Source organism: Gobio gobio, assembly GCF_949357685.1.
Source record: "Gobio gobio genome assembly, chromosome: 10".
In the NCBI taxonomy this organism is placed as follows: Eukaryota; Metazoa; Chordata; class Actinopteri; order Cypriniformes; family Gobionidae; genus Gobio; species Gobio gobio.
In genome coordinates this window covers 4,259,846-4,285,000 of record NC_137116.1, presented here as the reverse complement: position 1 = coordinate 4,285,000, position 25,155 = coordinate 4,259,846, and the positions used below count along the sequence as shown (strand labels likewise).

Sequence of the window (25,155 nt, the reverse complement as noted above, 5' to 3'; positions counted from 1 at the left end):
ACTTGTTGTGTTGCTAACTACTTGCTACTTGTAAGTTGTAAGTAACTTTTAGACGCATTGCAGACTCCACATTTAATCAAAAGTGCATTGCAAGCACCCTAGGGTCGCATGTGCACAAAAAATGTTTGTTAAACTTTCACACCAAGCCAACTGTCAACTAGCGCATGCGTTCTGAGCCTGCATGTCAGGAAATAACTGTATATGTCAGTTTGTATCAATAGTCCATGTTGGTTATTCTAAAAGTGAAAACAAAACTAGGACCGCAGATATACAAACCGTAAACAAAGCAGTGCTTGCTTAATATTGTGATTATCAAACATGCTCATCACCATAGATATACATAACAAAGGCTAGATGTCTTACGGCGGAGTCCCTAATGTCATCACCGGCGGCCATCTTGTCACAGGCAAGCTTTCTGGGGGGCTCTGTGGTACCTGATGTAAGGTGAGTGATCTGCACAAACACAAATGCTCTTAACTCGCCGAAATCTTGACGGATTTACAAATGGTTTGGTTTCTTACAAACTTAATTAAAGTGGCTATAATTCTGGATGCTTGAACAAATAATGAATAATTATTCATAAGTATGCAGTGTCACAACTACATCTCTGACGTTTATAACAAACCAAACAGTTTTGAAAATCGGTAGAAAATTGAGCAAGTTATGGTAATTTAAAAAGTACATGCACCATTAAAACACAATATTACGAGTGAATGAGCTGACTGTGACAAGATGGCCGCCAGGTGCGGACGTCGACCTCCATTGGCCAGCAGCGCGGACGAGACATCTAGCCTTTATTATGTATATCTATGCTCATCACAGCCCATGTTGTTATGAAAATATTAATGTATTGGAATGCTAATTTAAGATGACAAATTAGAACGGTCTTCTCTTTTTTGATGCTTTTATCACTTTCAAATGTATTATTGTGCAGTGACTCGCTCGCTTACGTGAACAGCTAATCAGAGTTCTCTCTCTCTCTGACGGCCCGACACCAATTTAACATGCAGTAGCGAGCAAACTCCCGTCGACCTGAGGCCGACTATAGTCGACGTGTGAAACACACCGTAAAAACTAACCCGACAGACACTAACCAACGGCCAATGGCTGAATGTCAGCTCGGTGTTTCACAGCCTTTAAACAGCTGAACTATTGTCATACTAGTAAAAATGTGCTTAAGATAGTAATATTGCTACTTCTAGTTAGGGTGTGTTCACACTTGGCATGTTTGGTTGGATTCAAATGAACGCTGGTGTGATTGCTCTGTTAGTGCAGTTAATTTGATTAAGTGTGAACGCTGCCATCTGAACCAAGTGGATGGAGACTGATGAAAAGATGGGTCTCTATTCATTTCCAAACGAACTCTGGTGCGGTTCGACTGAAATACGAACGCAACACAGACCAAACCATGTGTACGAACCAAAAACAGGACATGAAGTCACAAGATGTGACCCTAAAAGGACAGAATGTTCAAGCACACCTGTTTTTCTTGTCATAGTCGTGATGTTGCCCATCACAGTTCGGTACAGGCATCAGAACCACGTCTCCTCGCAGCAGATCTTCATTTGTGTTTGTGTGTGTAACGGAGGGATTCCTACTGCTGTTTTGACTCCTTTATACATTTTATATCCTCTTCACGAGTTCTCAGCTGGTCAAAATGCCATCATATGTAGCTACGCACATACAACGAGCGCATTTAGCCCAGCACACAGCATTGTTTGGGATGTTCGGTAAGTTCCTTCAAAAAGCCAAACAATCAGATTGTGAACACATCCCTGTGCCTTTAGGTTCTGTGTTTTTTTGGTCCGGACCAAGTGTGAACACACCCTTAAGTTAGTTACTCTACAACACTGTACAGATCCTAATAGTAGAACCTGTAGAAATGAAGGGCACATTACAGTAGACTACAACGGTAGCGTCCTGTAATGTTTACATGTAACAGCATAGATGTGTGGGAAGATATCCGCCTGGGTTGAACAAAATATTTCTCCGGCAAAAAGCTCGGGCTGAGTGCTGAAATTTGCCAAAAGCAAAATAAAAGTTGACCCGTGACCCTGTGTTACAGAATGCCAATGAACACACAATAAAATCTGCTTCCCGCACGCATAACACCCACATCAGCGAAACACTCTCAAGCCTGCTTAAACACTTCCCTGAGGAAAACATGCCTTACTCTTCAAATCACTTCATTACTCACTGCCTGCTCACATCAGTACGGCTCACAAAGCACTCTTCACACATATATAAACATCCGTACATGCTCCCTCAGTCTGTATACACACATGCTGAAGACATCTACAGGGCTCATGTTGTTTGTTGGATCCTGCTGTGTCATCATTACTTGAACAAATGGAGTGCAATGCCGGAGGTGGCGAACAGGCTCGTACTACGTGAAGAGCATCTTGAAACTGAAGTTTGTCTCTTTTTCATATTCTCTACTCATTTGCTTTAGAAGAAAATTGGAAGAGTGAGTGTTTATTGGCCAATTAATACACTAAATATGCTACCAGGCAGACTAGATTTATGTTTCTCATGATCTAAAAAATCTTTTCTTTTAAGTTCTTCAGGTACGATGCCAATTATTATCTCAAGTTCTCAAGTGGTATAAGTTCAAGAAAATGACAAAAATATTATTCACAAGTCACAAAAAAAACCATATTTAAAGAAAAAACACTATAATATAAACTAGAGCTGTCAAATCGATTAATCGCAATTAATCGCATCCAAATTAAAAGTTTGTCTTTACATAATATATGTGTGTACTGTGTATAACTATTATATATATAATATATATGTATGTGTGTTTTATGTATACAGTATACACACAGACACATGATATATATACATGCGATTTGACAGCACTAGTTAAAACCTGGAAATACACATAATTTTCTATAATTTTTCAAAGAACTCAAAGAACTTAAAAACACCTTATGGTAGAAATATTTCAGATTCTGCACTGAACAGATTCTTGACTTTAAATTAAAGACATTACATTAGAAAAGAATGCCAAACAGAAGCATTTTCGCAGACTTTTGGACCTCACTGTACTTGGCAGAGGAGCTTTTGCTGCCGGGCAATTGATTTAGATTCATTAGAGTTAGTTTTAACTCATTCAGCAGAAAGTAGCATAGCTTATCCCATCTTGGAACAAGAGAAAAGAAACAGGAAGTTGCTTCTTGGCTTAAAAAACAGCATCACAACATATATAGGTTCTTAGAAATGGCAGATGTATGAAAACCAGATGTCCCCCTCCTCCTCCTACTCCACATGATTGTTCCATGTTCTTCTTACCTCTCTTGACCTTCTCTTATCAGAGACAAATGTACAAACCCAAGCTGTGTGCTAACATTCAGCTGGGCTGGAAACACTCATGAATAGCATCGCTGGAAGATTACACCTAAAAGCAGTGACACACATACTCGTATGGACCACATTTATGCTAACTTTATGGTGCTCTACAACATCATTGTAACTGAATGAAAAATGACCTCCTTTTGTGCTCCAAGGAAGAAAGAAAGTGAATTTAAATTTTGGGGGGTGAAATATCCCTTAAATATCCTTACATATTTGTTAGCAGTTCAGATGTTTTAAAACAGCTTTTCCAGTAACAACAAGCTACTTTTTCCAAGAGCAGAGTAGCGTGACAAAAGATTATAGCCTGTCAAATTGTATATTACATTATATTTCACAGCCTTACAACAGAGCAACCTGAGGCATTCATCAAACACTGAAGAATCCTCTCTTTCTCTCTCTCTTTAGTGTAGCTATGGGAGGTCCTGTTCATTTTAGTGAATCGTTTGGTTTGGACAGTTTGTTTTAGCAAACTGTTTATCAGACATTTCCATGAACTGGCAATTCAAACAAAAGAGATAGGGAACTTGATGTACCCATTAGGCCCCGTACACTATTTGATTTGATTTTGATTTAATGATTTATTTGTAGTGAAATAAATATTTAGTTACATTTGTGCCATAGGTTTTCAATTCATTTATATTGAGTGGTTATTATATTATATTATATTATATTATATTATATTATATTATATTATATTATATTATATTATATTATATTATATTATATTATATTATATTATATTATATTATATTATATTATATTATATTATATTATATTATATTATATATAAACTTGGTGCTGTTATTCTAAAAATAAAACTTGAATAACAGCAATAAAAAAGCCAGATAAATACCCCTCTGATCTTTAAAATAAATTAGTTCATTTTCATGCATTAATCGCTTTTTGAAAAACTTCATCCAACTCAAACAAGCACATTTTTAGAATTTCCATCCACCTATTTTTATGCACATTTTTGGATATCGTATCAAAAACTGCTGTAAAAAACACTTGTTTGAGTTGGATAAATCTTTTTATCCGGTGAGAAAACATGCACATAAACTATGATGAACACACATTTACTGAATAAATTACTTGATGCACATTAACATGACTTTATGTGATGGGACGGCATAACTGGACTAACCAGTGGACAGATCTTTCTGCATAACATCTGAAATGTTATTTTGGTTCTGAAATGCCTGAGCAAAGTCTGTCTTCAAAGTGGTTTGGTATAATTCCCTTCCAAAACCTAGTCTTACACGACTGCATTCCCAAACATCCACCTCCGAAAGCAAGACGTTTATTGCGTTTCGTCTGCACGCTCTGAGACGCAAGTAATTTATTATATACGAAAATGATTATATAGGGTTGCTTATCCTACTTGTCTTAGTGATATTTAACGTCAGTTTATCAGGAAGTGATGATTTTGTGCTCTTCGACTCACTAGATGGAAAAGTGTTTTATGCGATATTCCAATTTTGAGTTAAATTCGCAACTTTGGATGGAAACATGGCTAATGTTTAAACAGCTTGTGACAAAACTTAAAAAACGAGACCTTCCCAGACTTCCTAGGTTGTATATAGCCAGATTTGTGCAAAACTTTTGCAATATTTTCTAAATGTCGATTAAAGCTGCAGTCCGTAACTTTTTCCGGTCTAGCGGTTAAAGGAACACTCCACTTTATTTGAAAATAGGCTCATTTTACAAGTCCCCTAGAGTTAAATAGATGAGTTTAACCGTTTTTGAATCCATTCAGCCGATCCCTGTATCTGGCGGTAGCACTTTTAGCATAGCTTAGCATACATCATTGATTCTGATCAGTCCATTAGCATCTCATTAAAAAAATGACTAAAGACACTTTCAATATTTTTCCTATTTAAAACTTGACTCTTCTACAGTTACATCGTGTGCTAAGACCAATTGAAAATGAAAAGTTGCGATTTTCTACACCTATATGGCTAGGAACTACTTTCTCATTCCTGCGTAATAGTCACCGATCTTCGCGGCCGTACCATGGCTGCAGCAGCACAATAATATTACGCAGCGCCTGAAAGTAGCCCCCATCTAGGTAACTTTCAATGTGACCGGCACTAAGTTCGTGTAGTTGCAGAGAAAGTTTCAGGCTTGCAGCCGACAAATTGTGTTGTGGATTTACCTGTGTGATTAGCCATGGTTCTGTGTGTTGTAAAGGGCTGTGATAGTAAGTCGAAGGTGTATACTACCACCATGTTTCACAGAATACCAACGAATCATTGCACCGCTGCAGCCATGGTACGGCCGCGAAGATCCGCGACTATTACGCAGGAATGAGAAAGTAGTTCCTAGCCATATAGGGCTAGATATTTTGAAGAATGTTTGTAACCAAGCAGATAGAGCAACCATTAACTACCATAGTAGGGGAAAAAATACTATGGTAGTCAATGGTTGCTCTATCTGCTTTGTTACAAACATGCTTCAAAGTGTCTTCTTTTGTGTTCAGCAGAACAAAGAAACTCATACAGGCTTGGAACAACATGAGGGTGAGTAAATTACGACAGAATTTTCATTTTTGGGTGAACTATCCCTTTAAGTATATCTCAGCCACCGCATCCATTATTTTTAATCGAAGGAGGCGTATGTGTGTTATCTAAGCATTAGGGCTGTGCGATATTGAAGAAAAATGCGATATGCGATATCCTTGTTAAATAACGCGATATTCGATATGCGATACGATATTGCTTTAAGTGTGTAAAATCTATTTCTTTCCACAACTGATATCATTCCCTTAAAGCATAACCAATTGTGTTTACATGAATACTCATCAAGACAGCCATTTTGAAATAACTCTGTGTGTATTTGACAGTTCAAGTGTGTAACAAGACACGGAAAAAAGAATGGCTTGTGTGCACGTTTCGGTGAGTGTGTCAGACAGCACGAGACTGCAAGGAGTTGTTTTTCGTAAGTTATTGCGTTTAAAAACTCTTTTTAAAGTCAAGCAAGTCACATAAGTAACAGTCGTGTGCTCAGTCTATTCTCTGCTATATGCATCAAACTAAAACATACACTTTTCACAATGTTGAAGAAGCCTTTTAAAATCATTCAGATATTGCGTTCCCTTGCGATATGCATATTGCGATATGTACATTTGCGATATTTCGATATATAGCGCAGCCCTACTAAGCATTAATGTCAAGGAAAGCCACTTATACTTGGGATCGGCCATGTGTGAGGTGTTTCTGGATGTTTCTCCCTGCTTCAAGGTCTTTTGAGGCATTTTTTTGTTGTTTAGAATCCAGCATTCCCGTAATTCTTTTGTGTTTTATGAGTTTAATAAAGAACATGTATACACAATAAGAAGTCATGTCTTCTGTCCAAACATACTACACCCTTTAAAGAATGATCATGTGACTTTACGTATGCCACGTGACCTGTGAATGCAAAAAAACTGTTTCTATTGCAGTTTTGCGTTATATTCCTTTTTCGAATTGCCTGAAAAAACCACCTCATGTGAGCGCTAAAACTTTTTTGCGCTATATGGGATTTTTAGCGAAATTGGGCGTATTTTCAATTTGCGCAATTTGAAGGGTAATGGAAACGCAGCGTATGAAAGCCGGTAGACTGATGTTTTTGCCGGGGAAATCAAAAGGATGTGATGTTTACGCATGCTCCCGATCTCTCTTCCGTTCGATGACACATGAAATGAATGCTTATACAATGTTTAGGATAATGCCAAAAGAGCCATTCTGTAATGCAAAGAAAAGGGATTACTTCAACCTATAGTCTGATATGATATAGTCAGGGTTCAGACGTGCAGCAGGGTGATGTATGGTTCACGGTTTAGCTGCCAGAGGGCTCTGAATGTGCCACAGTCACATCAGCTGGCAGACAGACATAGAAACCCGCAGGACTGGGCCATGCTGGCATGCACTGAATGACCTACAGTCTGCAGGCACACTCAACTCACCTCATCCCACTCTCCTATATCTAGCCCTCGTTTTCTGTGATCCTCACCCAGAAGGCGAGAGGGGGAGGAAAGAGAGGAAATCTTTATCTCGGATACAGTTATTAATGTCCATCGCACACCAGACGCGACAGGCTCAATGAACCAATGAGAGCAGACGGGAAACAACAGCGCTTGTGGAAATGGTCTTACAAATTAAACTTTCTCATTTGTTGTCCTGAGGCTGGATTATGGAAATAATGTTGACAGACAAATGTTATGCAACACGCAGCTCTCCGATCCCTTTAGGAGAAAGACACTGCAGTCGGAGAGGCGTACAGTAATTGTGCGTGACTGCTTCTTATTCATTTTTCATTCCATAAATGGTTGAATTTATCTAGATGAATGCTCCAAAAGTTCCCGGGAGGGTTTTCAGATTAGAAATACAGCCTTACATTTTTAAGCAGACAACTTCACTATTCAAATTCCTGAGATTGCTATAATACTGAGAGAGATTTTCCTAACAGGCAGGCCATGTACATTTGTCACTGTGTCCTCTAAAAGCCATAATTAAGACTCTAATTTTTTTTAAACCATCATCACAAAGCACTTGCAAAAAAGACGGCATGGATTTTTGCAGTTAAGCTCAAACAACCGCATTTAATGTACACTGCACAGCCCCCCAAAAGTTGCTGTTTGCATTTAAATAGGCAAATGCTTAAGAGTCTATGATTAGATCATTACTGCAGTGATTATTATGTTCATATCATGTTATATGTTTGGCAACAGTTCTTCTAACCCTAATTGATGGAGTGTGTAGCTTTTCATTTCTTAAACAACCATGTAGGAAGACACATCATGGCCATATTCCAGGATGACAATGTCAAGATTCATCAGGCTCAAATTATGAAACAATGTTTGGGAGTAGGGCTGTGCAATATATCGAAATTATTGAAATATCACATATGTTCATATCGCGATATGCATATCGCAACGGCACGCAATATCTGAATGATTTTAATAGGCTACTTCAACATTGTGAAAAGTGTACGTTTTAGGTCGACGCATATAGCAGAGAATAGACTGGGCACACAACTGTTACTTATGTCACTTGCTTGACATTAAAAAGTGTTATTAAACGCAATGCCGTCTTGTGCTGTCTGTTGTCTGACACACACACCGAAATGTGCGCACAAGCCGCCTTTCTGAAAGCGTGTGATCCCTTCAGTTCTGTTTCGGGTCTTGTTACACACTCGAACTGTCAAATACACACACAGGTATGTCAAAATGGCTGTCTTGAAGAGTATTCATATAAACACAGTCGGTAACGCTTTAAGTGAACGATATCAGCGAGTGAAAATAGGCTACCTTCCGTCAACATAACCAACATGAGGACCTGCTTGCACAGGGAGTGTGCTGGGGACTATTTTCAGGCGCTGCGTAATATCATCGCGCCACTGCACCCATGGTACGGCAGCAAAGTTCCTTGATTATTACGCAGGAATGAGAGTATAGTTCCTAGCCATATCGGCCTAGAAAAATCACAACTTTTCATTTTCCGTTGGTCTTAGTACACGATGTAACTACAGAAGAGTCGAGTTTCAAGTAGGAAAAATATCGAAACTCTTTGGTAATTTTTTGAGCGAGATGCTAACGGTCTAATCAGATTCAGTGATCTATGCTAAGCTATGTTAAAAGTGCTACCGCCAGACCCGGAGATCGGCTGAATGGATTCGAAAACAGTAAAACCCAACTGTTTAACTCTAGGGAGTTGGAAAATTTTCAAAAAAGTGGCCTGTTCCTTTAAATTCATTGAAAGCCTTTGGGTTGTGCTGGAGGAGACTTTACAGAGTGCTGGACTCTTGCATTGTTGATACAAGATCAAAAATTGCACCTCCATTGCATTTCCATCAAGAGGTGCATACATTTTTGGTCAAGATCTCAAGATGCAAGAGTCAAGCACTCTGCCAGGCAGCCACAAATATATTTATTTTTCCACTTTTATTCTTTGTTATAGTTTCGCTGCCATGACAATATAATGCCTAAAACCCTGACATTTCACAACTCTTAACAGGAATATTAATGTAGGTGCTTTTATAAGCTTTACATTTGGGCTTCTTTTCTACTTCCATTGAATGCCTGACCATACCCTTGGTTTTTTGCTTTTATCTAAGGGCGTTTTCACACCTGAAAGTCTGCACCAAGGTCCGAACCGAAGTTCATGTTTTGATACATTTTATACATTCGGTTAGTTTTGGTTTGGTTTCACATTGCAATTATGCGAGCGCACTAAAGAACTTTACATGACACACTTGCGTCCACTCGTCATCATCTATGTGGGCTGTCTCTGAACATTTATTGGTTTGTAAACGGACGTGCGTCTGACGTCAGCGTCTTTGACAAGATGAATGAACGGACGCATATCGTTGCCACTATCGAACAGTGCGCATTGCTTGACTATTTTCTTTTTGTTACATTTAAATATTTCTCATGTTTTTGAGACAAGTAGCCTGGTTTATTTGAGACGCGCTCCAGTTCATGTGCAAAGCATGTGATCGCTCCCGCGATTATTGTCTGCTATAGACTATTTGCTTCTTATTTATTAAATTCAGGCAATTATCTGATGAAACATTGATTAAAATTAAGATACAATTTATACAAAACGAAATTCACATTAAAGAAAGGCTTTCTAAGCAAAATCATAAAAAAATTCTTTCAAAATCATTTCTGACCTTCTGTCGTCTGACAGATTGCGCATCTTTTCACTTTTCATAATCAATGTAGCCTAGATGAAATTTAAAAATAACATTTCAATAATAAAAATAAACAGGAACTTCCTGTAAATGGAAGTACTTCCTGAAAGTACGAACCATACAGAAAATGCTTTCACACTAGAAACGAACCGAACCTTTGTTCAGTTTGATCCGGACCGCGACGACCTCTTTTCGTCAGACCAAATTTCGTCTGTTTGGTCCGGACCGTGGTACTGGGAAGGTTTCACACCTTTAATTTTGATTCGGACCAAACTGAAAAGTCCGAAAATCCGGACCAAACAAGGTAGGTGTGAAAGCGCCCTAAATCTAAAAATAATCTTGAACATGGAATATTCCAGGAAGTGTGTTTCTGTCAAACAAACAGAATTAGTAAGCCAACCAAATAGTCCCGCCTCCAATTTCACACCATTGGTTGAGCCATTGTTGCTATGCTGGGATGGTACAATAATTCGGGCACTGGTAAGGACAGTAAAGGACGCTGGCTCAATACTCATTGGAACACCGATGTCTCTATTTCCGGTGATGTGACAACGTCCACATTGTACAACATCATTACTGGTATTTATGAACAACTTGTAACAACTTTCTGACATTACTTGTAATGTAATTTAAAATACATTATGATAAATACTTTGCTTGTTACATATACATTTCAGCCATAAATAAATTATAAAATGTTATCTAGATTGTGTTCATTACCTGTCTAACAATGTATGTTTATGCTGAAATATAATAAAATAATGGTTTCTATTTTTAAAAACATATTGCATGTCGTTGTCCGTCGTTATGTGTAGTGAGTTGGCTTACGTGATTTAAGTTCCGTGCTTCAGAACTTCCGTTAAGGGAGCATAGCGAGCATTGATGCACCCTGGGTTTTGCGGTCTATTGTGGGACTTTTTAGGGAGCGAACGTTTCAGTGCACTGGAAGGATTCTGCGATTGAGACAGCCCTTAAAATGTCTGAATCCCTGATCAGCGCCCTGACTACTGAACTAGGGAGCTGATTGAGACACAGTTTTGATAACAAGAGAGAGCCACACATGTCTTACTAGTAGCTTACTTAAAGTTGTGCATAATAAGGATAAGAGAGAACATTTTGACACTGAAAATATTACATCACCATGAATGATAGTGAGATTCATATCCAGTGGAATGGAGTTTAAACACGTGCCAACATTTCACTCATTTTTCCAACAGATTCCGACTGTCAAATTGTTTGGAATTATACAGAATCACTTGAAAAGTCGTTAAATAACCACCAATCCTCCCCAAAAGAAAAAGAACCATGGGAGTGTATGATGTCACCAGCTGTGCATGTATGACAGCCTCTGCGCTCAGCCAGCAGCTCCAGCTGAACCGTCTGTGCTTGCGGTTTTCCACGCCAGGCTCTGAGACAGACTCTGAAGACGCAAAGAGAAGGAATTCAAGCACCACCACATTTCTTGGTGAGTGGTGCAACAGGGAATCAGGTCAAAGAGTGCTTTATTAAAACCATGCTGGGGAAAGAGACGGAGAACAACATTTGCCATGTGAGAGCTACAGATGAGTGCAAGCTAGCAGAGGCCTCTCTGTTTATTTGTTGTCTGGTGTATTTCATGGAAAATATAAGGGCAAAGCTACAAAATGATCTTCACAATTCTAAATGGTCACGTTTTACATCAAGAAAATTAATCCTATTTACTTCCTTAAAGGAATAGTTCAAGCAGAAATGAAAGTCCTCTCATCATATTCTCCAAGATCTAAACCCATACAACTCTAAATCGAAGAATCTTCACACAATGACGTTTCATAGTAACCACAGCTGTTAAAGGGTTAGTTCACCAAAAAATGAAAATTATCCCATAATTTACTCTCCCTCAAGCCATCCTAGCAATCCAGCCAAAAAGATTCGGAGTTTTATTAAAAAAATAACCTGGCTCTTCCCAGCTTTATAATTGGAGTGAATAGTAATTTTGAAGCCCAAAAAAGTGCATCCATCCATCCATCATAAAACTAATCCATATGGTTCCAGGGGGTTAATAAAGGCCTTCTGAAGCGAAGCCATGCGTTCTGTAAGAAAATATTAATATTTATAAACTATAATCACTGGCTTCCGCTAACGGCCGAATGCCAGTCAAGTTCTGACGGAAGAGTGACCTCTGACCTGACGCATGACGTATTGACAGACACGGAAGTGTAGAGGATAAAGCAAAACAAAACACCGGACACGAAAAAGTCTAAAACAAGAATTTTTAAAGAGAAATGTGGGAGGAGCTTGAGTTTGTTGCCCAGCTCTATTTGTTTGAACCGCGAGAGGCGTCTACTCTCACCTGAGCTTACGCTACTCCTACACGTCATGCGTCGGGTCAGAGGTCACTCTTCCGCCGGAACTAGACTCACGTACGGCCGTTACCAGAAGCCAGTGATTATAAAGTTAGAAATATGGATATTTTTCTTACAAAAATGCATTGCATTGCTTCGCTTCAGAAGGCCTTTATTAATCCTCTGGAGCCGTATGGATTTGTTTTATGATGGATGGATGTGCTTTTTTGGCCTTGGAATAGCCAGGATATTTTTTATACATCTCTGATTGTGTTTGTATACACCTAGTGTGGCTTGAGGGTGAGAAAATTATGGGATCATTTTTTATTTTTGGGTAAACTAACCTTTTAAGCTCCAAAGATTACCAAAACAAGAAAAACAGCATCACAAAAGAAGTCTATACCACTCCTGCTCTATATTCCTAGTCTTCTTAAGTCATATGAAAAAATGATGTAAGGAAAATGCCTAAATGTAAGTCATTATACATGATAATCTTGCTTCCCAGTGTCAAAGTCGCCATGAAACAGGAGTAGCGACAGAACTTTTTTTCCATATTGTGATGCACAATCAAACGAAATGGATTATCGACAAAGAAAAATGTAGGGCGGGGCTTGGTTCATCTCGAAGGGGTGGGTTTAAGCGGACTAAATGATTGGAGAATCCTGCGTATGCCACCAGAGAGAAGTCTGTCATTTTCAAGGGAAGGTCCACTAATCGCGCATTTAGAAAATAGATAGCGTGAATTTCCATTTCTTGCCGACTTTAATGCCTAGACTGTGCGATTTCGGCAATCCTATAAGATCATTACAAATCACACTGGATCCACACATGGATCTAATAAACTTGGGTATGACATGTATGTAGACTGTACGATGATGACACCTATTGAATCGTAGGCTAAGACGCAAGTTAGTATAGAAAAATAAAACATCATCAGCATGTGCTAGTCGTAAACAAATAGAGCAAAATGAATCACACTTTGGAAACTGTGGTTTTTATGTGGCTGAAAAAAGAGGAAGCGAGAATATTGACGTGGTCACGGCTAGGGAAAAGATGCCAGCTTGGCATGCCAATCTTGCAAATGGAGCTTGAGGCAAGTAGTTTTCACTTCAATCGCCTGCGCTGATCAATCATTTCATGTTGCATTTTTATTGGCTAGTCAGTAGACGTAGGTCATAGCAGTAAACACTGTGAGATGATCACGCTAAATTTCGGACACTATCAGAAAATCATTGTGGGCTTTCTTTGGTTGCAAAGCCGTGACAACAGCCGTCTTTGATCCTCTCTCACTGTACGCCATAGGACCACCGTTTAGAAGCCACGACTACAGAAATAGCCACAATTGATCATCTTTCATCTGGGACATCCCACAATTGTACAATGTGTAATGGGCATAAAGTCAAAAGTGTGCTTAATTTTTTTTTAATCGCACTAATTGGTGGGTTCACTAGGTGGCAAAACTCACAGCTTTCAAGATCTAGTGGACAATAGACCAGGGCTCTGAACCGGTTCAAGGAACGAAAACGAAAACCGGAAACGAACTTAATTTTAAGAGGAACAAAAACGGAAACAAAATGAAAATCAATTTGAATCGTTCTGAACAGAAACGTTAATTTGAAATGACCATTAACCGGTTAATAACGTTATTTTATCGTTCTCTTTAATATTTTAATTTGGCAGTGACCAATCATGAATTGAGTAGCTACAGCATGTGACGTTGACGGATCAAGCGTGAGTGAAATGCCCGCGCACCAGTCATCTATGAATCTCCCGGTAACGCAAGTCAGTCGGGGTGTTCTCCGGAAAAAAATGCCGTTTGGTTGGCAAAATATGTTATTTTGGCAAGGTTGCCTGCTAAAATTCGCATTCCTGGGTTTATATAATCACATAATTGGGGTCGCTTCAACCCGCGGACATGGAGAAAAACACGGACTTGGCAACACAGTGCAGTTGAGTTCTGTTGACATTTGACAACTAACGTTACGCGTCGCTCCGTTGCTCTGATTGGTTGTGGGTCTATCCAATTGAGGTCTTTCCTGGCTCGGTTGAAACATGCCCCATAATCAAAGCTCAATGGAGTGGTACCAGACTCAAATTCTGACTAGAATTGAGTATGGCCACGCCAGGCTAAGTTGACAGTGCATTAAAAGAGCAATGGTTATCCAGTTTATTTATTCTTTATTCATGCAATTTTTAAAACAAGTCGTGTTGAAAAAAAGTTATGTACAAAGAATGTTATCACTCTTCTGAAAATAATTCGGCATAAGAGGGCCACTTTAGATTTTCTAACGCTCCATTAAAACAGGTCCGCTGTTTATGCTTTGTAATTAATGCATGTATTTCTGGTTTTAAAAATGTTATGAAATAAATATTCAAGTTTAATTACCATGCGTTATATTATTATTGAGTGAAAATAAGTCTATTTATACATATTTGTTTAAAGTATAGGCTAAATTAAAATAACGTTATTAACCGGTATTTTTTCATATCAAACCGTTTTCGGAACAGTAATGTTTATTGAGGAACGCAAAAACGGAAACGCTATAATATCGATTCTGCTCGGAGTGAACCGATTGATATTTTTTTCCGTTTTTAAGCCCTGCAATAGACAATGCAAATGAAGATAACAGAAGATAAAGAAAACAACAACCATTGATATCTGAGGAGGTCAGAATGATCGCTCCAGTATAAAGACAACACAACTTTGTTATTGCCCTCGAAAGGTCAAGTGAAGTATTGCAAGTCGCACACAGTGGTATTGGCTCATGGTCATTATGGAAATATTTTGATAGCTTCAATGCTAGACAGAGAAAACAACGAAGTATACCCATTTTTATTGGGATAGTATACCCAAAAAAGATAAGTATGTTACTCACCCTGCATGTTCAAAACTGGTTTGACTTTCTTCAGTGGAACACAAAAGAAGAACATTTTTGAAAAAGGCCTCCTTGTTTTGGACCCCATTGACTTTCACTGTATGGACAAAAACAGTTCTTCTCTTGTGTTCCATGGAATAAAGCCAAACATGTTTGAATGAAATAAGAATTTTTACTATGCCTTAAATATTTGCAATCAATTCCTTTCAATATTTTCCTTAAGACAAATGGATTTATAAACGAATAATTCATTTTGCTAGTGTTAATGTATAATGAATGTAATGTAATTCAGATCAGATAAGTGGCGGGTTTTAGCGGCAACCCTGTTCGACAGCATGAACGTTCTACCACGTCTCTTTGGATGAAGTGTAAACAAAGCACAAAGCACATTACATCTGTGTTCCTACTCCTCTCTCGCACACGCAGACCTCTCGTCTCGCATAATCTCTGCTACAGCTGGGCCGTTTGGGCTCCATCCAGAACCAATCCCAAACCCTGTCCTCTTCTACCACTCAGATCTGAGAGGGATGAAGGGTGTGTTTAAAAAGCCCAGCATTCTCTCAAGTTATAGACATGTTTACAACAGTCCAATCAGGTCAGAGAGCAAGGCACTATGGGTATTGACATCATAGTTAAGGTATTAGTGGTAATGTAAGATTGGGCAATACTCCTTCCAGACCAGACTGTTCTGAGGGACTTTCACAGACAAAAATGAAGGGCATCAATTCCACAGTGGCGTCACCTTGCAAAAAATGTTTGTTCGGAGGTCGTGTCGACCAAACTATTTAACAGCGAAAACTTGTTTATAAAAAAGGAGATGAACAGCTGTGAATGAACGGATAATCGGTGTATCCCATCATAACGGCCACTGAACTCTGACTCACAACAACTCGTGTAAATACACTGCTTCCTTTTTATGCTCACGCACCAAATAAACAAACACAAATATGTAGAGAAAGCCAAAATATGGCCACTTCTCTTGGCCAAGCTAACTCGAATGATGCATGAAATGCGATAGCGAGGAGTCACACACCAGATTTGGCTTAACGTCGCTGGAGAGCCTGAATCACAGAGTGACAGAACAATCCGGGAAGTTAATCCTAGTATGAGATCGACGGCCCCCTGAGCATTTGCGGGTCAACCAGCCTAATCTGCCTGGAATACCAATTTCAGCTGGTGGGCTGCGTTATTGTCCTATAGCCACTTGTTAAGAGAAAAGTCTGTCTCTCAGAGGGGTGAAAATGTAAAAATGAACAGCCAAGGACCCCATTCAGCTGCAAATGAGGACAAGGAAAAAAGCTAGGCCTGAAAGAGCAAAAAAGAGGAAGATGAAAGAGAGGGAGTTAGGAAGGAGGTGGAGAGGAGTAGCAGACAAGTTAATAGAGACCAAGATCTCTGAGGTTTTACACGTCTCCGGAGTGACCCCTATGTGAGAGCTAACAAACCTGCATTCATTTCAATCCACCCACTTAAAGGGATAGTTCACCCAAAGATGAAAAGTTGTTCCAAACCTGTACGAGTTTCTTTCTTCTGTTGAGCACAAAAGAAGATATTGGGAAGGATGTTGGTAATCAAACAGTTGACGGCATTGATTTCTATAGTAGTCAATGGCTACCAACATTCTTCACAATATCTTCTTTGGTGTTCATCAGAAGAAAGAAACTCATACAGGTTTGGAACAACTTGAGGGTGATTTTTGAGTGAACTATCCGTTTAACAGCGTAAAAACCAGTCAAATGTCATCCTGTAGGTGGCAAAACAAAGGAAACCCATAACGTCCCACCACAAGCTAAATATTACGGTCAAAGCTAAATTAAGGCTCTCTTCCTCGGTTTCATAGTAGATCAGTAGCAGATCGGCGTATTATCTCTTAAAGCAATAGTTCAAGCTATAAATGAAAGTTCTGTCATCATGTACTCGCTCTCAAACCTGCACGGACAGACAAGCACCTAAAATGTTTAAATTCTACTGTCAAAGAATACCAAAAAAAATGGTTTCTCAGAAAAACCTCTTCGTCTGTCATTGGTTGGCCAAAGAGATAACCCCGCCCCAATCTCACACCATTGGTTGAGCCACTTTTGCTCTGTTGAGGGTCAGGATGCTCAAACAAAGCAAGGTTTTGATAACCCCACTGAGTTGCAGTGTTTAGCTACACTTTTAAAGGGATAGTTCACCCAAAAATAAACATTTTGGCATCATTTACCCTCATGTTGTTCCAAACCTGTTTAACTATTTTAAAGAATGTTGACGGCATCCATTGACTTCCATAATATTGTTTTCCTACTATGGAAATCAATGGCTACTGTCAACAGTTTGATTACCAACATTCTTCGAAATATCTTATTTTGTGTTCAACAGACGAAAGAAACTCATACAGGTTTGGAACAACTTGAGGGCGAGTAAGTGATGATAAAATTTTCATTTTTGGGTGAACTATCCCTTTAAGGGAAATCAACAGCCCATAATTTACTCACCCCCAAGTCATTCTAGGTGTATATGACATTCTTCTTTCAGACGAATAAAATCGGAGTTATATTACAAAAGTCCAGGCTAATCCAAGCATTAGAATTTGATTCATAGTTGCTCTGTTTTTGAAGTCCATAAAAAGTGCATCTGCCCATCAAATAACGTGCTCCACACGGCTCCGGGGTGTTAATAAAGGCCTTCTGTAGCGAATTGACGCATTTGTGTAAGAAAAATATTAATTTTTAAAACTTTATCAAGTAAACATTCGACCGACCGCCTTCCCTGTTACATTTTTGGGTGAACTATCCCTTTAAAGCTGTCTCTGAATATTAAACTGGGATTGGAGAAAGTACTTTAGCATACAAAAATGAACACTTGTCACCTAAAGTCAAGGGAGACACCTTTAAGAATCAAAAGAAATTTCAAACACTAGTCAGATGCTGAATGTTTGGCGCTGCCATATTTGGGGGCATTCCTTCCTAGTAAACATTTTCAGCTGTGAAACTCAATAACCTCTTCTTGGCTACAAAATAACAAAATAAGGGCGCTTGCCCTGACAACACACATGCGAAAATAGTCAGTGCTTCTCTTGGGACCTAAAGAATTAATCACCTCCCTCGAGCTACTAAACCGTAATTTATTTCAAACATAATTGGTTGAATTCAGGTCAAGATAAAGTTATCCTCTGGAATATGTGGGTATATGGTACAAGTCTGGTCTAGCCATGAAATTGGGGACATCAGGCTATAAGCACTTTGTATAAGCATACAACTTTGGTTGTGCGCAAAATAGCATAGCCTACAGCTACACGTGCTATATTTGCAATGTGTACTGTGTGTGCGCATATATTAACCATGATTTTTACAGTTTACCTCAAATCATTTGATTGGTCGGCCAAGTTTTTTTTTTTTTTTTCACTTTCACAAATGCAAAATAACTTTCTAGGTCATGTGACAACAATAGCATACTACTCTTACATCAGCTTCCCATATTAAAAACAAGTATGCCTTGTTAACTCTTGTTTTCTAGTGGTGGCACAGGGATAAAACAGACCCCCCTACGTCATAGGGCAACTACTGTGATGATGACGTAGTGCACCTTGTGCAGGAAAATCGAGCCGGCCGGTCACTACGTCATTCAACAGAGTGACATGGCAAAGGCGGAGGGTTTGGGGATGTTCTAACACTAAAACTGCAACACTTTCTCGGAATAAAGATATCTATAGCTATAGCAATCTGCAACTTTGTTGCAAACCACCTCAAACTCAAAATGAAAAGTATGAAAAAATGAACTTTTTTTATTGCAATTTCACTTGTATTATAATTTAGGCTACGTAACATCAATGCTTTATTTCAACCGTTCGCAAAGGCAAACTTGCGCGAAACTTCTTGGAAACAATCCCCAAAAAACGAAGCAAAACTTTTCGCCTGTGATTTGACAAAAGAAAACACCGCCAGGTAAATATTCTCGTGTTGGGTGTCAAAACATCGCGTAATCTTTAAGACACCTTTGTGTCAACATGTACACTTTGCGCAAAGTGTTTGTTGTTTACTGACGCCGTGGATCGCGTGTTTATTTCGCGCTGTCATCCACAGTTTATAGTTCGAACAGGACCACAGCAGCCTTACGTGGCTTGCGCGGAAGATCGCATCTATCAAAGCAGTGTAAATAAATGTTTTTCATGCTCACCAGCTTTGCAGGGATCTTTATAGTCGATCACATCTGATGGGCTGCTGGTCTCCACATAGTAGCCGGGATCAATCGCGTCCAAATCGAGCGCTGCGAGCACGGCGAAGCTGGAGAGCAGGAACGCACACCTCGCTGCGAGCTCCATGATTGGGCTAGTGGAGCAGGAATAGAGGTACAGACGGAGAGAGATGATCGGCGGAGGGTGGGTGGGAGGGAGGGAGGGTGGGAGGGCAGGAGGAAAAATGGGAGGTTTTAGGGGAAATGAGATCCCTCTCGAGGGCGGGTTTAAGCACGGCTCTGCCTCCACACACACACACACACACACACACACTTTGCCATAAGCGGTGAAGTGATTTGTGCAGCTGGGCTGTGTGCCAGTGCATAGGTTACAAACTTTGCAGGAGAGAGAGGTGTCGGTGCTTCTCACACTGGTTTGTGACATGCCTCTGTGTGTGTGCCGAGTTCCGGATGTATATTTTGCTCTATATGTTGCGTTTCAAGTGTATATTGTTTTCTGTGTGTCCTGAGAGTATGCTGTGGTCTGTGTGTTGTCTCTGTGTGCTGTCTCTGTGTGCTGTTCTGTGTTCTCTCCATATATTGGTGTTCTGTAGGTTATCTTGTGTTTTCCATATATTGGTGTTCTGTAGGTTATCTTGTGTTTTCCATATATTGGTTTTCTGTAGGTTATCTTGTGTTTTCTGAGAGCTCTGTGAGTTTTCTGTGTAGATGCCATCCAAATGAACAATACTTTAAAGGGAACCCTTTTGTATTGTTCAATTGGATGGGATTATATACATATACTATGTAGGGTGCATAAGGGTCATTTTTGGTAGGCCTACATCAGCTGAATAAATAAGCTTTCCATTGATGTAGGGTTTATTAGAATATGACAATATTTGGCCGAGATACACAACTATGCCATCTATGTAAATCTGGAATCTGAGGGTGCAAAAAAAGATCGAGAAAATTTAACTTTGAATTTGTCCAAATGAAGTAGCAACGCAAATTAATACTAATAATATTTTTTGTATATATTTACGGTAAGAAATTTACAAAATATCTTCATGGAACACGATCTTAACTTAATATCTTAATGATTTTTGGCATAAAAGAAAAATCGATAATTCTAACCCATACAATGTTGTGTTGGCTATTGCCACAAATGTACCCGTGTGACTTATGACTTGTTTTGTGGTCCAGGGTCACATATAAGTCTCAGGTGTCCCCAAAATGTGTCTGTGACTTTTTAGCTCAAAAATACTGTTGTAAACTTTTGAGTCGAAGGAAAAACACACTGTTTTTTTGCATATATCTCTAACCCTCTTCGTTTTGGTTGTCTTTTCGGTCATAAGTGACCGGACACCTAAAAATTTAACTTCCTCCACCCCAGTAAAACCAATGCAATTAATTTTTCTTCAATAATATTTTTCTTTTTAATTTTGTATTTGAGATGATTTGATGGTATGTTTTAATATTTATGCAATAATTATGGTCTATTTTTGCCATTGAAAATAATTTTTTTTTTAAATTGTAATTTTTTGTTATTTAATTTTTTATTATTGCAGTATTTCAGGTTCAAATAGAGACTAGGCCTTCAAAATAATTTTTTTTTGAAGGCAGATTAGCGCCCTCTTTTGGAATTATTTAAGAAATCATGCAACCATGGGTGTAATCACCAGAGGTCTCTATGGAGAGGCTTGAGTATTCCCTAGTTCTGTTTAGAACACATTTAATGATTATTTTTTTAAATGGATTTGAATATATATTTAAAAAATCTCAAAGACAATTTTTTATAAATTTTTAGATATTTTTTTGTTTGTTAGAAATAAAGAATTTTTCTGTGGATTTGTGTTTTTACAGATTTCCCATTCATTTCCTATGGTGTCATTTTTGACCAAAGAGCACAAGTGGGAGTATTTTTTTTACGACCACTTAGCATGCTCGAACCATGCCATCAATTTGTTTGTGTGTTAACATACCTAATGCTAGAAAAGTGACCAAGTTTCATATTTTTCCGATGAAGCTGTGATTTAAAAAAAATCTAAATGTGGTTCATAGGCTCAGTTTTTCATAGGGTGTGTGTGTGTGTGTGTGTGTGTGTGTGTGTGTATAAGTGTGCGTGTGTGTGAGTGGATGTGTCAATATCACACTCTTGATGTTTTAGAGTGTCACCCCTTTACTGCTGTGTACTTTTTTTTCAGCATTGTGGCCGATTTGTAGATTGTACACACAAATATTCTGTGAATTTTTGTGTTTTTGCCGATTTCCCATTAATTTCCTATGGTCGGTTATTTATGACAGAAGACAATGAACGCTACTTTTTTTTTTAACGGCCAATTAGCATGCTCGAATCATGACCCCAATGTTTTTGTGTGTTTACATACCTAATGCAAGAAAAGTCACCAAGTTTCATATCATTCCGATGAAGCTGTGATTTTCAACATTTCAAAACAAAAAATTTTCCGGTCAGAAATGAACAAAGAGCACCAGAGGGCTAAATGCAAATTAGTTGCTGCTCCCCGCCCCCTATCCAGAAGAGGGTGGAGCCTGTACAGCTCTTACCTCAGATTCTCTGCCAAAAATGAAACATCTGTTTGGTTTTGATTATCATCTCTATCGCGACCACGCTCATGTGACATCGCAGTTCATCATCATGAAAGTTTATCTGCATGCGTTTTAAAGCCATATCAGACTAAACCTCTGATATATGGTTTTCTGAGCGCACACATCCGAACCACGTGGATGTCAGACGGAATGCCCCGTGAGTAAACTAAGTTCTCTTTCACATCTTATTGAGTTTAAACTGTCAAATACACACAAGATTATGTCAAAAACACACAAAGTTCACAAACACAGTCGGTTGTGTCTGAACATAAAAAGCAGGGAAAGAAATGGCATGTGTAGCATATATTAGATCAGTTTATTAAAGTGAAAGCAGCGTAATATACAGTACCTACTGCTTTTAATATGAATCAAACGACAAAAGAAAAACAGAAAATCACTCACTGCTCTTGATTGAATAACTTTAGTAGCTTTAATAAGAATGCATTTATTGAATGCTCCTGTTAAATGCTCTGGTGAGGAGATAAACATGGTGGACTGTGTACAGCTCACTCAAGGGGAGGAGCTAAGATGATGGGGCGGGGCATGGGCGGGGCCTGTTCCAATGTGTCGTCACATTCCTGAACGACTGATTTTGAGATTTATGGGGAAAATAACAAACGTGAGTAGGAGGATTTTTACCACAAATGGGTGTTTGTGTTCACACACTGCGGTCTCCTAATTATGTTAAAAAACAAATATAAAAGTGAATTTTGCATAATAGGTCACCTTTAAAGGGTTAGTTCACCCAAAAATGAAAATTCTGTCATTAATTACTCACCCTCATGTCGTTGGACACCCGTAAGACCTCCGTTCATATTCGGAACACAAATGAAGATATTTTTGTTGAAAGCTGATGGCTGAGAAAGGCTTCAGATAGGCCTCCATTGGCATTCAGTACATTTACACTCCCAAGACGCATAAAAGGCACTTAAAACGTCGTTCCAAAGTCCATCTCACCACAGTGACTCTACAATAATTTTACGATGCGATGACAATAGTTTTTGTGCGCAAAAAAAAATCAAAATAACACCTTTATCCAACTTATTGTCTTCCGTGTGTGCCTCCACGACGCATGCGCGAGAATATGACGCAGATCCGGCGTTCGGACACATGACCCAGAATCGATTTGTTTACAAGCAGAGGAAGACGCGCGTATCTAAGCTGTTGAATTCTACATTGATCGTGCTTTAGGTCTCGGCGTAGTTCTCAAAATGGGGTTAAAGTGTGCATTTCATGGATTCCCGAACCCCGACGCTACGTCATATTCTCGCGCATGCGTCGTGGAGGCATACACGGAAGACAATAACAAGTTGGATAAAGGTGTTATTTTGATTTTTTTTGCGCACAAAAACTATTGTCGTCGCATCGTAAAATTATTGTAGAGTCACTGTGGTGAGATGGACTTTGGAACGACGTTTTAAGTGCCTTTTATGGGTCTTGGGAGTGTAAATGTTCTGAATGCCAATGGAGGCCTATCTGAAGCCTTTCTCAGCCATCAGCTTTCAACTAAAATATCTTCATTTGTGTTCCGAAGATGAACGGAGGTCTTACGGGTGTCGAACGACATGAGGGTGAGTAATTAATGACAGAATTTTCATTTTTGGGTGAACTAACCCTTTAATGATTAAATATATCAGTATTATTGTGTACATTGTATTCAAAGCAAGTTGAGGTTGAGATGCCTCCTGTATAGTGTCCACTATCACTTTAACTGGCTCTTTGAACCACAAAATGAGATGATTCGTTGATCATTTCAGTCCTTCCAGAAAAATGCGGCTTTTTTTTGTGATTGTTGCGGGCAAAAATCCTTGATTATGCGGCACGTTTTCTTAAAAAATGCGATGAAAAATGCGGGATATTTATGCAATTTTATGCGATAAAATTGCGGGAACTTGCAAAAACTGCGGTTTGATGAGAAAGAGAAAAAAAGCACTACATCACAGAAAGTGCTGGAATATTTAAGTTCTCATCTTGTTTTATTGAAGACCTTAATAATGGCTCAAATTTACAAAACATTTAGTCAATCAAGTTCTGTAGCTTTACAAAAGGAATATGCTACAACTTCTGAAAAAAATTATAAATAACTTCCTGTTTTACAGATGTCGCTATACAAAACAGACATTTGAGTGCTTCCAATGCACAAAGTGCAATCTCTTAAAGGGTTAGTTCACCTAAAAATGAAAATTCTGTCATTAATGACTTCCCTTTATGTTGTTGGACACAAATTAAGATATTTTAGTTGAATTCCGATGGCTCAGAAAGGCCTCCATTGGCACAATGTACACTCTCAAGACCCATAAAAGGTAGCCTACTAAAGACGTCGTTACAAAGTCCATCTCACTACAGTGGTTCTACAATAACTTTATGAAGCGACGATAATAGTATTGTGTGCAAAAAAAAACTAAATAACGACTTATATAGTGATGACTGATTTCAAAACACAGCATCATGATGCTATGAATCATCGAGTCGATTCATGATTCGGATCGCGTGTCAAACTGCTGAAATACGTGACTTTGGCGATCCAACCCGCTGAATCGACTCATTGATTCATAACGCTTCAAACCGCTGAATCAACTCATTGATTCATAACGCTTCAAACCGCTGAATCGACTCATTGATTCATAACGCTTCAAAGCTTCATCATGATGCTGTGTTTTGAAATCAGTCAGCACACAGGGAAACTGCTTTGCTCTTTTGCTGTTATTTTTGTTGGCCAATGGGAGTTTGTGCTTCATCATGGTTTCACCGGTATCTATGGTTTCTCCACGGGGTTTGAAGCTTTTCGATGACGTTCGCGTCGGGTAATCACGTCACTTCAAAACGTTCCCATGGCAATAGGCGGAAATGGCGGCTCTTGTGTGAAGTAAACGAAAATGTTTCAACTTTCTGCTAATATATATGACTTTTTTTGCAACGAAAATGCGGGGATTATGAAATCATGATAGCCCCGCATATTTTGCACGCGGAAATAGGCAATTTATGCGGCGAAAGTGCGGCGTATTTGAAAAAATGCGGCCCCCGCATGAATATGCGGACTTTGGCTGATTATGCGTTAAATCACGCGATCGCATAATCGCGTTTTTCTGGAGGGACTGTCATTTTCACAGTTTCATGGCCCCCAGAATATTTTGTTGTATGAATATCTGAACATGCAATATATATATATT

The 25,155-nt window shown here is 38.9% G+C and overlaps 1 protein-coding gene and 1 long non-coding RNA gene across 2 annotated transcripts in view; one reads left to right on the top strand and one right to left on the bottom strand.

Annotated features, from left to right (window-relative positions):
* bmp1a (bone morphogenetic protein 1a) overlaps positions 1–19,559 on the bottom strand; it is a 158,037-nt gene extending 138,478 nt beyond the window's left edge. Inside the window, exon 1 of the mRNA XM_079827733.1 lies at positions 19,382–19,559. Coding sequence (XP_079683859.1) covers positions 19,382–19,526 — 145 coding nt within the window. The 5' untranslated portion in view covers positions 19,527–19,559. The remainder of the gene's footprint in view (positions 1–19,381) is intronic.
* LOC307133013 overlaps positions 1–25,155 on the top strand; it is a 57,607-nt gene that overhangs the window by 10,475 nt on the left and 21,977 nt on the right. The window lies entirely within an intron of this gene.